Source organism: Balaenoptera ricei, chromosome 2 (genome assembly GCF_028023285.1).
Source record: "Balaenoptera ricei isolate mBalRic1 chromosome 2, mBalRic1.hap2, whole genome shotgun sequence".
NCBI lineage: Eukaryota > Metazoa > Chordata > Mammalia > Artiodactyla > Balaenopteridae > Balaenoptera > Balaenoptera ricei.
This window is the reverse complement of record NC_082640.1, coordinates 96,698,284-96,716,256: the sequence shown is the minus strand read 5'-3', so window position 1 is coordinate 96,716,256 and position 17,973 is coordinate 96,698,284. Positions and strand designations below refer to the sequence as shown.

General features: G+C 39.7%; 1 protein-coding gene across 2 annotated transcripts in view; it reads right to left on the bottom strand.

The window, feature by feature from the left end:
* The window catches only part of FBN1 (fibrillin 1), a 252,546-nt gene that overhangs the window by 66,819 nt on the left and 167,754 nt on the right, over nt 1-17,973 (bottom strand). For both annotated transcript variants that reach the window (XM_059913339.1, XM_059913338.1), the window contains exons 32-40: nt 16,473-16,598; nt 8,583-8,705; nt 8,307-8,429; nt 6,732-6,857; nt 4,811-4,933; nt 2,938-3,060; nt 2,478-2,642; nt 240-308; nt 29-154 (exon numbers count right to left, since the gene is read on the bottom strand). In XM_059913339.1, coding sequence (XP_059769322.1) covers nt 29-154; nt 240-308; nt 2,478-2,642; nt 2,938-3,060; nt 4,811-4,933; nt 6,732-6,857; nt 8,307-8,429; nt 8,583-8,705; nt 16,473-16,598 — 1,104 coding nt within the window. The remainder of the gene's footprint in view (nt 1-28; nt 155-239; nt 309-2,477; nt 2,643-2,937; nt 3,061-4,810; nt 4,934-6,731; nt 6,858-8,306; nt 8,430-8,582; nt 8,706-16,472; nt 16,599-17,973) is intronic.

Below are 17,973 nucleotides of genomic sequence, written 5' to 3'. Positions count from 1 at the left end.
AACCTGTCATCCGAAAAGGGCCATTTACCATCACACACTCGGGTGTCTTCATTCAGGTAGTAGCCCGTCGGACAGCGGCACTGGAAACTGCCAAAGGTGTTGATACATTTCCCGCCTTGGCACAGCCCTGGGAGCTCCTGGCACTCGTCGATATCTATCAAAATGACAACGACAGCATTGTAAATAAACCCGAGGCAGTTCCAAAGGTGCGCGCTTTAAGATCAGCGAAACAGAATTACCTTCCAATATAACCGTGATAGGGTTGGGTCGAAAACCTTCTCCTCCAGGACAAAGAATTTTGTACTCAGCTATGGAAACAAACAAACAAACAAAAATCAGACTGAGTTTTTCTGAATCTAAAATTTCTAGAAATAGTATCCTCAAGAGAAAAACTGACATATCCATCTGAAAATATTCATTTTCAGGAACCTCTGGCAGTTACCCCGCTCACCTGAAGCAGGTTAACATCTTTGTATATACTTGTCCTTTCAAATGGCTTTTTCTATGTGTGCCAAATGTAAGGCTACTGTCCTCAGTCTCTGAACCTTCCGCCTACTCTCTGGTCTTATGTTCTCATGAACTATTTTATTCTCTATCTCCATTATTATGTCTTTTTAAAGATTTTTCTTTCCCTTTTAATTTTGTAACCATCTCCTCCATTTTTATGTTTTGTTCGGTCTTACTTCCTGGGAATCACAACTTCCCTTCATATTGTTAATCAGCTTGTCTCCAAAACCCTTTCCAAACAGAGCCTTAGGAAAAGCTGTTCTTTCTTGGTTCCCATCCCACTTCTCTCCTTAATGACTAGAGAGCTTTCGTGCCCCTCTGTTTCTACGGATGGCAACACTAATTCCCCTGGTTTCCAAAACCAACTTTTTACAGTGTCCTTTGATTCCCTCCATTAATTCTGTCATCCAAGTATTTCACTCGAAAACATTTCTTTCAGTGCCATGCACCAGCAGTGTGATTCATACAGGAACACCTGGATGAGAATGACCCGAATCTGCTGTATCATCCTGACAAGCGTCTGTAAGAATCAGTTCTTTCATAATGATCATGGTCTTTCCAAATCTGATAATCCCCCTCCTCGATTTCTGAAATTATATGTATATATGCATAAATGTATATATGTATGTATTGCAGTTCTAGCTCTGATCCAGTTTGAGGTGGGGTGGACCTCTATCGCTTGGTTAATCACTGTTACTCAATAGAACCGACTCCCCCTGCCCCCCACCTAACCATCTTGCTTTGATTCTTTCAACATCAGTGAAATTAACTGTCCTCCTCTTTTATTTTTCTCTCCCCTTTCTGCAATCATCCACTCTTTTCAAGTCCCCTCTTTCATGTCACACCCTTCCTTCAAGCCCCGATTAAAACATGCACCAAGTTATCACCACACAGTGCCAATCACAACTGACTTCCCCTTCTGAATAAAGGAGAGAAGGAGGTGCCTGCCAAGAATCCATCCCTGTGCTGAGTGCTTTACATGAGTGACTTCATTTAATCCTATGAGGCATATTATGAATGAGGAAACAGGCTTGCTGACTCCGAAGTTACATGGGTGGCAAGTGACACAGTCCTAACTGGAACCAGGTGTGCTCTTTCTCCCACTCATGGCACTGAGTCTGCTCTTCTTTCTTGCCTTATTGAGGTCTACATTGAATTACAGCTCTTATGTTTAGGTCATGTTTTGCTAGACTGTACACTCCTGGAAGGCAGGAACCACCCATTAGACGAGAATTAGCCATCCAATTATCCATAAATTATCACCTCTGCACACCCAAAGTACATCCTTTAGGTACTCAACAAATAATTTTAGAAAAAGTAAATAAGTGACCCTTCAGCAAGGAAAGAATCAATACCTATCCCAATATACCCTGGTAAGCAGCAGCCACTGACCTTTGCCCCAGAAGCTACATCTGACTCTAAATCGTAATACAGCATCCACTTAGAAAAAAGGAAAGCCTTTTATGTTTTTAGAAGACATTATTTATGTCCTTAAAATCACACTCTAAGGCTTTCTTTCAAGTCATACCACAAGAATGGAATGATCTTCCATTTCATATTTGCTTAGTTAATTGCTTCTTTTTCACCCAGGGAAACTCCCGTCTGTCCTAGAGCTTCTAAGACTAGCCAATAGATGACAAGAGGAGAGATCAATGTGTCCTAATATGATATAAGTAACCTAGCCTGGAAAATCTTCTTTAAAATACTGCTATCTTCTTTTCACTCAGACAGAAATGAAATGTTGCCTGCCCTACTTGACTTTTTAGTGCAAGCCAACTGGGGACACGTTCTGACTTCCAAATTGGGAGTGGGATTCTTCAACAGGGCTGAAAGGACTGATCTCCCCTCCCTGATTAAAGAGTAGAGACCAGTGGCAGCTCCCTCCCTCTGTGGCTTCTATTCTCTGGAGCTAGAAAGGAGAACTGGACTGAGCTGGAATGATAATAATAAATAGGAGGATGTCCACTTACATGTGTTCACAGCAGGGCACAGCTCACAAGGAGTACCCCAGGCTTTACCCAGAGAACAGCAGCAGGAAGCCTTGGAAACACCAACTCCAATTTCATTGCTACAGGCTGTATCTCCATTGTCTCCTCGAGGTCGAACATCCAAATAGCAATTTCCAGAGCGGGTATCTATTTACCATATACAAACAAAAAAGCGTCAGGCAAATTCTTTCTACGTAAGGGTTGAAAATTCAAACCCACTTCCAAAACTGTTTAATAACCATAATTTACTAAGAAACTAAAAAGTGCCCAAACACATATACTGGGAATTTACCTAGAGAAAAGGACCTGAAAGTATAAACCATATTTAGGAAATGTTTAAATTTTTATACGATTACTTTTTAAAAATTTGAGAATGCAACGTTCAATGTTGCTTTAAAAATAACAAACAGTACGTTTCTCTGAAAAGTTTTTAAGATCTTACCAACACAGCCAACTCGAGTTGGATTCAGCTCAAAATCGGGTGGACAGTCACAGGTATAGCTGCCTGGGGTGTTGACACAGTTCCCACTGATACACGTGGTTGGATCCAGACATTCATTAACGTCTAAAACCAAACAGCAAGGGGCAGCGTTATCACCCAAGCCAACGCGGGGAAGGCATCACCATAAAACGGTAGCACCAAATCTAGGGCTCCCAACTAGAATTTTTAAGAGTTTCCAGTTGTAATTACCCCTAGAAATATAGTCTTCCACTTCTGAAATAAAACCCCTCAGGAAGGAAATATGTCATAGTCTTGGGTCTTTTTCCCCTGGAACACATTTAGCATTCAAATTTGTCATCAGGAGAAAATATAACTTTGGAACTAGGAAAAATATTTCAGTGAAGGTAACTGAAAGCAAAACACTACTGTGACCTCGGTCAACCAAAACTTCAGACACAGGTTTTAAGAAAATATATTTAATATGTGCAGCTTGTTATTTTATCAAATGAGAGCAAGATGTCCCAGGGAACCGTCAGGAGCAGGAGACTTCTGCTGCCTCCCCCACTGGGTGTGCTTGCCTCGGTGCAGCTGAGCGCAAGCACAAACGCACACACAAGGCCTAGCGTGTTTCTTCAGGCCTGCTAAGAGTCTCTTTCCCATCACTGATGCTGGGTTGAATATTTCCCTTTCAGTTTCTATTCCAAACACATGTACAGAATTCCAGATATTTAAGACATGGGTTTTGGCAAATTCCACCCCTGTGCAATCCTTTTGTCTATTTTGAATACGTGTAAAATATTCAAGAACAGACACGCTGATTCAGAGAGAATAGATTGGGAAATGAGGATGACACTTTCTGCTCCGGTCCTCCTGCTCGGCCCTGGTAACCCTCTTGGAGGTTCCATTGTGGTAAAATTCTTTTGCTCAAATCGCATGTGACCTTAGAGGGACAGGATAGACTAACAGAAATCAGGGTGGGTAGAATGATGCTGGTGGTGATTTGGAGAACTGAGGAGAAGGCATGGCAGTGGAGAGGTGACTTCCTGCTTGTGTGCTAGAGGCCGGCTTGGTGTCTTAATAGTTTTTTGAAAAACCAAGAGAAGTAGGTGTGCTTGGGCAAGAATACCTTAGTCCTGAGCAATTTCAGGGAGGTGGTGGAGGTGGTCATAACTGGAGAGCCACTGAGTCATGGCTTGTTTAGGCAGCTGGAATAATTAGGGTTTTCTTGAAATCCTGAGCCCATACAGAATGGAACTTATTTCCTTAGTATCCTTGAATCGAAGGGGACGCTAGGGTGGAGAACTGAAAATGGCTCTCAAAGTCTTAACTCAGTGCCGAAATCAACCAGTGAGGGTCTACAGAGTGCCCGCTATGGCTTTTCTAATTTTTTTTTTTTTTAATGTTCCTGAAGAGTTCTTTGCTCTAGGAGAAAATGATCTACACACTAGAAATGAGTGGCTGACTTCTAGGTACCGCGTTCTCTGGTGACCACCAACAGGCCAGGGCTCAGAAGGAGTGGGTATCTCAGCAGAGAAGTTCAAGACAAAACCCATGATCCCAGGGCACATCCTTCAAAAGGCAACTCTCCAAAAATGTGCCCAAGTAGAAAAGGAACGGCAAGCCCCTCTGTAACCATGAGCTTGATTCTAGGCTACTAATTCTGCACCTTCAACTCTCTTCAACTTTTTCCTCTGCATGCTCACATCTAATCAGTTCCAGGTCTGAAGAAATTTATTCTGTGATTCCTAATGCTTCTTCATCCCTGCTTTTCTTTTGTGACTCTGCGGATATCCCTGCGCGATCCTGCAAGGCCCCAACAGTTGGGTCCCCTGGGACGCCTGGGAACAGATTTCCATGCAAACGGATGCCTTACCTGTGCAGTTCCCCCCGCTTCTGTCCAGTTCGTAGCCGATCTCACACTCACAGCGGAACAGGCCAGGGAGGTTGTGGCAGGTTCCAAAAACACAGATGTTCGGAAGAGAGCACTCGTCAATATCTTGGGAAAGGAGGAAAAGGGGGAGAAATTAAATTATTTTTTTGCTAAAGAAACTGCCTAATGTAATTAGGCAAACGATGTTATTATTAAGAAAATGAAGACTATCTGACATCGACCTAGGTCCTTCTCCTATAGACTTTCAGATGATCTGTCATCTGTAAGGAAGTCTCCTAGGTGAGAACTTCCCTTTTCTCAGCCCCTATTACATGCCAAGCAGTGGACTAAGCATTTTATGTATATGTATCTCATTATGGTGTTCTACATAGCTCCACATCGCTTTTGTGAAGTAAGAGCCAAACAAGCCAACTTAGACTAAATTCTTTGGTTGTTCTTATCTACACGTTCACTGTTTTTGTTGTGAGTTAAAATTTTAAGAACCACAAAGGCTTTGTGGTAACTTTTATCATCAGTTTTTATAGTCCTCTGTGTTCCTAGTACCATGGTGCGTGTTTGCAGTTGTTGATGGAGATCTAAAAACTGCGGAGGCTTTTTCCAGGCCTCTGTCCCTACCTCAGGTTAACATGCTGCTTGTGTAATTGGCACGCAGGCACATCTGCAGCCTTGAGACTGGCTTTTAATAGCCATGAACACTCTGCCAGTGATGATTTATATTAAGAACAAACAAACAAACAAAACATTCCCTTATAGCATTAAGGGAAGCAAAACTTTCACTGTGCCTATTTCTGCTCCCAGAGGTGGCACAGTACCTGTTTTCCTTGGATGTTCACAGTCACAGAAGTAAACAAGGCATTAGGCACAGGATCAACAGCATAATTAGTTTCTTGCCTCAGAGGAAATTTATATCAAACTCTGCCTATTTCATATAAACTGTATAAAGAACATCCAATGGTTCCATAACAAAGAAAAGTATTTACATAGAACTATATGAGGGAATTAGTATACATGTCACAGCTGAAGACTGACTTTGAGTTAATGTCCTAGTAACAAGCAACAACGATTAGTTAAGACATTAATCAGGGTCTTGTTTAAACCTCTACTGTCGATCGTTACCATGTGTTTATTTCTACTGAAATTTTTTCAGTTCACTGTGGTCACTAATTCTTCTCAATGAGGGATAATGTACTTAAATTTGACAAGTGTGGGTAAAGAGGAGAATCTTGTGTTTCTTAGTGGGATCCATCCTCAGCCAACAGGCTCTCAGGACTCTTCCTGTCTGACCAACACTTCTCAGGAAGATGGAGCCTTACACTGAGAGACATCTTGACATAGGGTATCATCCCTAGGGGTTCCTTACTGAGTGGATTTGCGAAAGACTGTTCCACGTCCATATGTGTTAGATATCTGGAGACCGTGTGAGACATAGCCAGGACATTGTTCTACCTACGGACAAGACTATCCACTCTGCTGTTATTTTAAAGCCTTTATTTCTAGAAACAAAACCATAGCAGAGATTAAAAACTGTGTCTCCATATTTGGAAAGAATCCTTCCCTATCAGGGCACCAGCACTTTGAGCTCTCTCCACCAGCAATGGGGATGCATATGTTGCACTGAGTTGGTTACCCCCATTCTCCTACGACTAATGGGTGTACTCTTGCAAATCATCTGGCCAGGGCTGGATGTGCAGCTTATGGCCAAATAGCTGAGATTTTCTCTGCACAAAGAGAAATGGTCCAGCTGGAGACCCAATCTGTCCACAAACTGAACTGACCAGGTTAGATGGGAAGCCAAAACACAACTTGGTGTAAAAAACAAACAAATGAAAGGCATCAGGAATGTTTCGATAACCTGATCTCATCAGGCCCTGCAAGGCCCCCCGGCAGCTTGCCCATCACTTACCTTCACAGGCTTTCCCGTCAGCACTGGGCACAAAGCCCATGTCACATTCACAGCGATATCCTCCCGGGGCGTTTAGGCACTGGCCATTGCCACACAGATTCAGGTTCTCAGAGCACTCATCAAGATCTACAGCCAGAAAGAAACACAAGTTACTCTTCCTTAGTTAGGAGTTTTCTGATTCCTCAGGTCCAGCAACTTTTATAATTGTCAGCTTCCTGAGGGTAGCGCTATTTCGTCATAATTTCTACTTGACACATTAAACTCAATGTTCTCTTTTGAATACTAATATTGACTATATAGTAAACATGGGGTTCAGATACAGAATCCTGAATGCTAAATTATCCCTAATGGGTAATGAGTCAAACAGATCATTCACACTAAGACTTCTGCAAGCAGGATCATCAACATGAGGACACATCCATGACAGGAAATAACACGTCATGGTTTGTGCCTGATTCTCAAGCTTCAGGCTCTGCTCAGATGGGCAGCAAAAGACCTAGAATAGCAACTACAGAGGAGACCAAAGATTCCTGCTTAATCTCTTCTGAGTTTTGCTACTAATCACAGGTGTTAAATATCAGACACATGAACCATACATGCCTGGTACATGAAACTTGGAATATTTTCTAAAAAGCAATGGGAAGTTTATGATGACAAAACTTCACTGGGTTAAGCAAAAACAATTTCAAGTATGATAAAACTTTTAGTGAGCTAAAACAAAATCCAGGTAAATCACTTACTGGCCCTCAGCCCCTTTTATGTTTAAATGACTTCTTGTAAGTCATTTAAGGATAAACTGACGCTTCAGGTCCTATGAGCTTCTATGCCACCTAACGGCCAATGAAAAATGTACTTCAATATCTTATTTAACACCAGTGCCCTGACTTAAAACGTGCTGTCTGTATTATACATGGTCATGATAAGTGTATATATCATTTCTTTATAATCATGTTTCTAATCATACATATTTAAATATATGTAATAGTTCACATTAATTCTATGACTACTCATTAGCACTGAGAAGAAAATGTCATTAATATATTGTAAAACTGGAAGTGAATGAATTCCTTTCAAAGCAGTTATGAAACTCTTACTTATACCAATGTGGAATGATAACAACGATGGCAAGTGGAAGAAAAATATATGCTGTTGACCTGATCCAGAATGTCTAATTTCTTTTCCTCACATAGGTTCCTACAGCAAGTTCACACTTGGTTTTGATATGGAAAACAAGTCAGCAGTGAGAAACAGGCACAAAAATATAAAGGCTAAGGGTGATGAAGGGAAGTGTGATTTATTTTAAACTCATGACATCATTACATACAGTGACACATATATCAACTATATAACTATATATACATCTATGTAAATATATATTTAGTTTCTGAGGTCTCCCTAATTGAGTTGGCTACAGATTTCCATTCCACAGGAATGTCGTTTCAAATAACCAATATTTTCTGTTCCAAGTTGTCTGTAACTGACCCAGCCTTCAGAAAAGAACTGATGGTTTGAAAGACGTCGAGCACCTTGCTTTTCTGACTGCCGTTTACACAGCTGTTTCCAACACGAGCCTACCTGTACAAGTGAAGCCATCGCCTGTGTATCCTTCCTTGCAGAGGCAGCGGTAAGAGCCCATGGTATTCTTGCAGTCTGCATGTTGGCTGCACATGTGGGTTCCATTGGAGCATTCGTCCAGATCTTAAGGAAAGAGGTCACACATCATTATGAACAGAAAATGTGACATCTAAAATCAGTAAAACACAAATTAAAGTTTTCTTTACAGAACTGATATGTTCATATTTATAATCCATGCAGTTCATGAGAAGCAGTTTCTGTTATTTTCCAACCCACCAGTACACTTAATGCCATCTCCAATCCACCCGGGGCTGCAGCTACATTTGAAGCTTCCTGCCGTGTTGGTACATACAGCATGTCTGTCGCAGTTGTGTGCTCCAATTTCACATTCATTGATGTCTGGAAAAAATAACCAGTGGTTTAAAAAAAGTTTAGCAAAGATGCCTTTTGGGTCTTTTAAATAACTTAGCAATATTCAAAAGGTGACTTGCTTTCACATTTCTCACAGTATAACATAGATTGGTTTAGCATCCACATGTATATGCTACATAAATTGAACAGATTTAAATTTCAATTTACTAAGAACAACATAATGCTACTTGCTGTTGTTAACTCTAATTATTTTCCATTATTTTAAGGTAAGTGTCCAGCCACTGCAAAACAAAATGAACCTCCTTCCAGTTGAAGATCTTAAAAAGTGAGTTGCCTAACATTCTATCCTATTAATGCTCATGGTCATTTGTTTCTATTCCCAATATTTTTATTAAATCAACTATAGAGAAATGATGCACATTGTTTTCATATCTCATATAGACAAAGGAATACAATGTTGTTGGCATGTTAGAAAGCTTTTTCAATCATATTCTATACACTAAATATATTTTATTCTTAAATGTAAAACACCGTATTATTTAATCACGCTTTATTTCTATAAACGTTTTACTTCAGGTATTGCTAATTCAAGCATTTGCAGAGAATATTCCTTAAAGCAGTGTGTGAACTATCTTTTCTCTAGCTAGCACTTTGGGACCCAAGTCTTCTTGCATATTTCCTGTAAAACTCAAGTCAATTCAAGAGAGATTTTTCAGTAAAGGGAGAACCAGATTAGGGCCACATTGCTAAAAGACTTCAAATTCTCAAAAATTCTCCATTCTTCAAAATTCCATTTCCAAATTTAGCCAAGATAGATTCTATAATATAAAAGCATTATAGAAGAGAATATATGTAGAGAACAAATGTATGGATACCAAGGGGGAAAGGGGCGGGGTTGGAGGAATTGGGAGATTGGGATTGACATATATACACTACTGATACTACGTATAAAATAGGTACCTGAGGGGAACATACTGTATAGCACAGGGAACTCTACTTAATGCACTGTGGTGTCCTAAATGGGAGGGAAATCCAAAAGGGAGGGGATATATGTATATGTACGGCTGATTCATTTTGCTGTGCAGTAGAAGCTAACACAACACTGTGAAGCAACTATACTCCAATAAAATTTAATAAAACAAAAAAGAAGAGACTATAAATTATAAAGTAAAATATGTTTTGTTTCCTGTGATATTGTGATTTATAACAAGAAGTGTATATTTGGTCTTTGTCCTGTTTCTGGCACAGAACTCCTAAAACCCTTGGAATTTCCTAAGTGCTAAGAGTGAAAAAGGTGTCTTTTGTTATGTTAATGAGGTGACGGACATTTGGAAAGCACTTAAGGATGGGGGCTGGTTGCCAAGAGAACCAAAGGCATGATTAGGGAGGTGGAATTTTCAGTCCCACCCCCCACCTCTAGGGAGAGGAGAGGGGCTGTAGGTTGAATCAGTCACCAAAGGTCAGTGATTTAATCAATCGTGCCTCTGTCATAAAGCCTCTAGAAAAACCCCAAAAGATAGGGTTTGGACAGCTTCCAGGTTGGTGACCAGTGAGGACCTGGGGAGAGTGGCTTGCTCAGAGATGGGATGGAAGCTCTGTGCCATCTCCCCATACCTCGCCCCATGTACCTCTTCCATCTGGCTGTTCTGAGTTACACTCTTTTATAGTAAACTGATACACCTAACGAGTAAACTGGTTTCTTGAGTTCTGTGAGCCACTCTAGCAAATTAATCAAATTCAAGGAGGTGGTGGGAACCTTTGATTTATAGCCAACTGGTCAGAAGCACTCATAACAGACAACCTAGACTTGCGGCTGGCACCTGAAGTGTGGACAATTTTATGGGACTGAGTCCTTAACCTGTGGAATCTGACACTATCTCCAGGTAGATGGTTGTCAGAATTGAGTTGAACTGTAAGACAGGGAGTTGGTGATCATTATTGGAATTGGTACCAGAATCTTATTTCCCGAAATTGATCTATTTCATAATGAAAGACAGGCACTTAGCCTCCTAACCAACTTTTTCATTAACTAAGAACAAGAACTCCTAAGTATGGATACAATGATTCCGTATGGAAACCAATGTCTAACATAAAACTTAGGTTAAGAAGGTAAATCTTGGCATATGAAATGTTGCAAGAATTTTCAGTGATCACTTGAATAGCGACGTGAAAAATAAACTGGGCAAGCAACTTAGGTTTACCCTTTTGTTTACTTAAGAGGCCCAATTAAATGATTTGAAAGTGTTTGGAAACATGCTGTTTGCCAAATGTTCCATCTGAAGTTCTGAAATGGTCCTGAGATCTTTGGCTTTGTTATAACTTCTAGAGCAAACACAAAATAAAATAATGTTATTTTTCCTACAAGAATATTTTGCAATATCACTAATAAGTATAAAATGAAAACACGCCTAGAAGAATGTTCTAACAGTTGCAGTGTATTGTGTAGGTGAATTTTAATGTAACCTTGGCAGCCACATGAACCTACTGAGTTATTAAGGCAGGTCAAGGGAAGCACATGCCAGGCAGCTTTAAACTTGTGACTGGGAGCTTTAATCAACTGACTAATTGAGCACGGCACATTCCAAGGAAATGAGGAGGAAGCCCAGCCCAGGGATAACAGTGGTAAATAGGCAGGGAATTCAAGAAAGGAAGCCTGACCTAAGGGCTCCCAGGCAGGGCCACGGACACCTCTTTCTTCCTCAGATAATCTCTCCCTTCAGAGTTAATGATGCAAAGCACCACTCTTGCAGTGTGCTGCCATAATGTCCCTGCTTTATTTGTCCTGATCTCTGAGTTAGGTAGAAACAATGACTTTCGATTGCCTAAGTGTTGAAACCTCCAGATGTTAAAGAATCAAGGAATTTTCTAAGTGCAAAGACCTTAGAATTTGACTTTCCTAATCTTCAGTTTCTCAGAGAAGGAAACAGAGGTCCCCAAAGGCACGGGAACTTGTCACGGCCCCAAGGTCAGTGAGGGGCAGAACCAGCACACCTGGAACTCAGTTTCCCATCCCCTGTTTGGTGCTCTTTGTCTTGAGCCACAGCTGCCTAGTCAAGCTGATTTCTTTAGTCACATCAGGACTTTATTCTAAGTCCTGATTAAAGGTCTGCTTTCGAAATCTTGGCGGTATTAACAGACTTATAGAAATATTCACTAATCTTTTCTACTAAGTACAATTTTCAGAGATGATCATAGCCTGTCAATCTAGTAATCCTGTTATCTTTTTCTTTTCAATTTTCTAATGTCCAAAGATACTCTTATTTTCATGTGGCTTTTTTACCTTCCATATTTAATCTTGCAATTAAGAAAATAACTATTGTTTTTTAAAAGGAGAGTCTCCCTCCTTTTTGTTATCATGAATAATATATGAACATAAATTTCTAATTCAAGAAAATATTTGCAGTTTTACCACAACGTTTTCAGGGTGAAAATAAATTATATTTGCAAGAGGCCATGTATCGTGGGGCTTTGGAATAGCAGGGACGAGTAACTCAGGTGCCCATATTCAATTTTCCATTTTGTGAATCTTTGTATAAGTCATTATCTCAATGGCTTACACTACCGGTATGTCACAAGTGAATTAGAAAGACTTGGTCATAATGTCTAAAGGCATCTCTGAATAAAAGGTTTCTTCACGTGTGTGTGTGCGTGTACACACCAACTATTATTCATTAATTGTTTCCACGGCAGACATGGGCCTAAGACTGTACTTCGTTATAAAAGCAGACAGAAGGGGAAACTGAGCCATAAGGGAAACAACCAAACAAAAACACCATATTCAAACACTCCACTCTTCAATAATGTGAGGGAAACATAGCACACGCTTGCCAAGAACATCTCTTTCTGTACAAATGTTCTCTTTCCCCCACAAGTTTGCTCCAGACAGAAAATTCCTTTTTAAGATTAAGCACACGCCAAGAAAAGCAAAGAAATTCAAATTTAGGGCTGACACTGCAACCTCCTTCACCCCACCAGAGCTCCCTCACAGAGACTCAAAGGTCCTACTTGCATGGCTCTCGTGAAGGGCAAGGGTGTGGTCTGAGCAGACCCCATGCAGAGGTTCTGGGTGTGTTCCACTTGAATGTGACACTCGAGAAAGAGACTGTGCTCTGAGCTGCTCTGGCTTCCTCTGACAGTCATGGCGGGAGAGGCCGTGTCACCCACACAAACGCCTGCCTTCCTGCCATCTGGGCATCAGTCACGAGAACCCTAGTCCAGCAGGGCTGGCACACTGTGGAATCTCCTTGGTGAGTCGTTGGGGAAGAGGGCGTTAGGGTGAATGGAGAGGCCAAACGTGAAGGCTACTTGGATTTTTCAGTTTGGACCCAAATTTGAGCCACGACTATTTAACTGAACACCCACAGAGTTTTCACAGGCTGACAGCCAGTGGAGGACAATTAGCAGTGATAAGGAGCTGGAAGGAAATGAGGGCAAATTTTCACTGAGTGCTGGTGGTTTTGAAGTACGTGATTCTCTTTCATGGACTATACCCATAGCAACATGTCTCGTATGAAAAGCTGAACGATTGAGAAATGGAGTTGCCCAGCAATCCTGCTATTTTAACTGAAAACAATCCTGATTTTAATTGTATGCCTTACTCACTGACCGAGTGAGCAAGCATGTGATGGTAGGTACATTCTTACAGATTACCATGAGAAAGCCAGGACGCACCAAGCATGGCACCTGGCAGCAACCTAGTTTTTCTTCCTTCAATTTGTTGTCTGACTACAATTATGTAGAATGGGCATCAGAAGCCTTGTATGTGAGGGCCACAGAGAAACTGTAATCCAGCCCCCTTAAGCCAAGGATAGAAGAGATGTGTTCTAGGTTACAGGAAAATGTCCATTCTCCCTTCATTAAAGTGAACGTTCCCCTCAGCCATATCCACGATTTGAACAAAGCTTAAGGAGAAAAAAGAAACACTTAACATCTGTGTGGGCTGGGAATGTAAGTCAGTGGGTGGATTCTGAACACTGCTAAAGTGATTGGGGGGAAAAAAAAAAACATGTTTATTTGTTAAAATGGAAACAATCAGTAATGACAAGGGAGCTGAAATATTTAGACAAAGCTGTAATGGAACCCAGAGGACATTTTTTAAGTTCTCGTGAAACAAAGTTCCTCCCTATGAAATAGCATACATATTTTTATAATTCCTTTACAAGGTACTCATTAAAATATATGTGTACATACGATATGTATGTGTACATATTATATATGTACGGAAATAGAAGTAGATATATTTCTCTTGTCTGTCATCAAAACATATTTCCAGGTCTGTTCTTCACTGTTATTTGTTGTGAGGCTTGCTTACCCCATTAAGCAAGATACATATCTCTATTTACATTAGTTGCCTGGGACATTATAAACACTTGTCTTTAACATACTCTCACCAAGGTAACCTGATGGTGTTCTAAGTTGTGAGTGACACAAATTTTAAACTAAAAGCAGGCTAAAAGAGCCCTAGTTACATGGGATTCAAAAAACATTTTGGCTCAGATTTTTTTAAAACTTGTTTTTGAGTATACCAAACTTGCTGCCAATTCCTGTTTGTGTAAGTCATTTCCAATCAGATGTGATACCCTTGGTTGTTAATAGCAGGATTTACAGAGAACCTCTTTTTCTTCCTGCCCTAATACACCCTCTCCTTCCATACTTCAGTGCAGGGCTGCTCTTACCCAAGGGGAACACTTGCATAACTATGGAGCACCCTGGTGATTTCTTCAAGCTCATGAACCAGTAAAAGAACTAGGAATAAAATCCAGAGGTCTACTCCTTTACATGAGGATATCACATACCATGCTGCTATGATATCAGAAGGGCCATGAAATTCAATGCTTTTCCCTACAGTACTAGCTGAATTTTATGCAATTGAAAAATCATTTTAGGCTATAATTTAAAAGTGGGAAGGGGGATGTTGCCCCTTGGGGAAAGATACAGACTATTTCTTGGACTTCAAATCCATGTTTCTGTTCATGTAATGTACTAAAAGCCTGCTGTCCTTAATGTAAAACTGGTGTCATCTCATCTAATGTGGAGTACACAGCTCTCGTCACTCAATTATGAAAAACAAGCCTTTTAATATACAGAGTAAGATCTTCCTTCTCTAAACTGATTTCAAGCATATCAGTAAATAGAAGTACAGAATTTTGCTAGACCAGAAGTTACGTTTTTAATTAAAATGGCTTCTAGACACTGTGTCTATGTGTCTCATTTTATAAGGACAACAATAGCTACTATTTACTGACCAGCTACTGTATGCCAAGCACTGTGCCAAGGGCATTACATGCATTATACCTCATGTACCTAAACTGATATTAATGTTGCATGAAAATTTAAGCTTTCTTCACGATAAGAGGCCTAAAACAGTCAGCCTCTGCACATGCCTCTGTTAGCGGGAATTTGGAGCATGAAATTCTAGAGATCTTTTTCTTATAGGGAATGAAGACTGTCCCATTAGATTAACTTCTCCCTTCATAAGAATCACGGTTCTCTGGGTGGACTTGCAGTGAGTCCAACCTTGCCAAACAATGGTATTAGCCTCTATTAGGTAAAATGCAATATAGAACTGTCCTACTCTCCCCTGCGTTACTACCAGACCAACACCCCTTACCCTAAGTCCTATATTTTTAATGAAAGCTAAAAATATATCTTGAACCACAGATATGCTGATATAAGCATCATTTGTACCCCAGAGACCACATGAGGACTAGAGATTTTAAACTCTGTGCCATTTATCAGAATGGACCCCTAGACATGCTTCATATGAAGACTAATACAGTGAGCATGAAAGCATTCTAGCTACATGCTTCTTTTTAATAATTTGGCTAGAATCTGTCATTTTTGAACTAATAGTAATTTATTGGTGATGTCTGTATATCTCTATTTGAAACTTTGCATAACTGAACAGTTTAAAGTGATCATGCATATATTGATTGGGAACTTTCTTGAAAAACGTTGATATAATTAAGAAAAGGACCTGTACCTGTACCACACTGCCAATCTGCAAATATTTTAACGTTTGTTTTAAGTCACGATGGCTTGCCAAACTGGCTTTTGAAATTAAAGTCTATTATTTGTAAAGAAATGATGCAGTTACCTAATTCAAGCCCACCAGGGTCTCCATTATGTTTTAAATTATGTTAGATGCCATAATCTGTTTTATTACTATAGGTAACTACAGGAAAACTTTATTGTTCCATGTACTAAGTATCACTGCTAATTAGGGCTAAAGCAACTTAATTGAACAAAAGCACATTAATTTAAGAAACTAGAAGACTGATGAGACTTGATGAAATATATGAATTGTAGGATGTGTTGGGTTTTTTTTTTTTTTCCACATCTTTATTGGAGTATAATTGCTTTACAATAGGATGTGTTTCTTTAAAAAAGTCATTTCACTTATAAAACCTTAAATGAAAGGGTTGGCAATGGAGGCTATTGGGAAAGGTCTGCTTTAATAAAGGGATATGTTTGGTAGTTAGCACGTTAACTACTTTGATATAAAAATGTTATTTTAACCTCATAAAATGTTGATATTTATAGTGTTATTTATGGTGGTAATTTATCTCATGTGCCTTTTTTTCACAGGTGAAGGGAAAAAAACCTCACCTTAGATCCAATCTAAAGTAGGACAAATTTCAAAGAAGTGCAGGCTAAGTTAATGAAAAAATACTATACAAAATGCTTTATAATGCAATTAAAATATTAATAGTTTTAAAACTTATGTTAATCTATAATTATGGTAGCAATCTCTTAACCACTTACGGTTTTATTGTTCAATTTGAGAAAACATACCTGTACAGCCAGTTTTTCCTTTCTTGCCTGAATATCCCATATCACAGTGGCAGATAAATGAGCCTTTAGTGTTTTCACAGGTTCCACTTAGGCAGATATTTGGATTCAGATCACATTCATTGACATCTGTAAAACACAGATATTATTAATACATATAACCATTTGTTTGATATCACTGAAAATTTTCCCCTGAGATAAAGCAACTATGACAGACAAACAGAAAAGATGAAATGTTTTCACTCAAAAAAAAAGTATATTTATGTAGCCCAATTCACACTTGCTTTCTACGTTGAAGGCTAACCCTGAAGACCTGCTTTTTATCTGGGCCACAAGCAGGAGGTCAAGTAATCAAATAAACTGACTGACTCGAGGTTGGGGATAGAGCCTGTTTATGTGACAGTCTAGAAAACTTTTTAAAACAGCCTATTCCGTTGCAAGATGAAAATTTTAATTCAGACTGCATGATACCAACGTTTTAGTTCCATATCTTGAAAGAAAAGATAGATAAACTAGTAGTCTTAGTGCAGATAGTTACAAACTTCACTTCTTTCCCAAATTAAAAATTATCTTTTTTTATGACATTCACTTTAATTTCTAGGACTTCACAAATATTCGGTAAGCGTTTTTTGAAAGACACAAATGTGATGTGATTTTTAAAATTTCAATTCTAGACTCTTGCTTCTGGCCAAGATGGAGTAATAGGAACCAAATTTACCTTCTCACCTAAAATAACAACAACAAGAAAGGACAATATAGGCAACAAAAACAATGATCCCTGAGAGAAAAAACAAACTAGGTGGGTTCTACAAATGCCCCCAGATTACTGTGTAGGGAGAGTTTTAAGGCAATGGCATAGGGAGGGGGATGACAGATGGAACCAGGAAATGTCCGTGAGTTGAAGAGGTGAGGGGGAAGGCCAAGGTAGCTAGAGTTCATAGGGCTGAGTAAAGGACAGAAAAGAGATGTACAGAGAGAGAGAAGGAGAGGGAACTCCAGAGATCTGCAGAGGGTCCCAGTCAAGCACCCAGATGAGTAGTGATCAGTACATTCATGTAAGGAAACTCTCGAATCTGGAGGAAGCACCATCCAAAAGAATTAGAGGGAACAATCCTCAGAGTTCCCAGAAGGTGTAGAATTGTGCCTTCTCCTACCAGCCAGACTGGAAAACCTTGTAATTCACAGGGAAGTGAGTAGAGTATCCAGAAGGATCTTGCCTCAGCAATAGAGAAAATTAGCCCTACCCTAACTGCTGCTTCAAAGCTTCAAAGCAAGACTTTGAGAGAACCGATCTGTTTCCAAATAACTTAACTATGTTCCAAAATAAAGCTTAGGAATACAAAAATATTCAGAACCTAGTAAGGCAAAATTTATAATGTCTGGCATCCAAGCAAAAATTACCAGGCATTCAATGATGGAGGAAAATATGGCCCATAATGAAGAGGAAAGTCAATTTATTGAAATGATCCAGAATTGACACAGGTGATAGAATTAGTAGACAAGG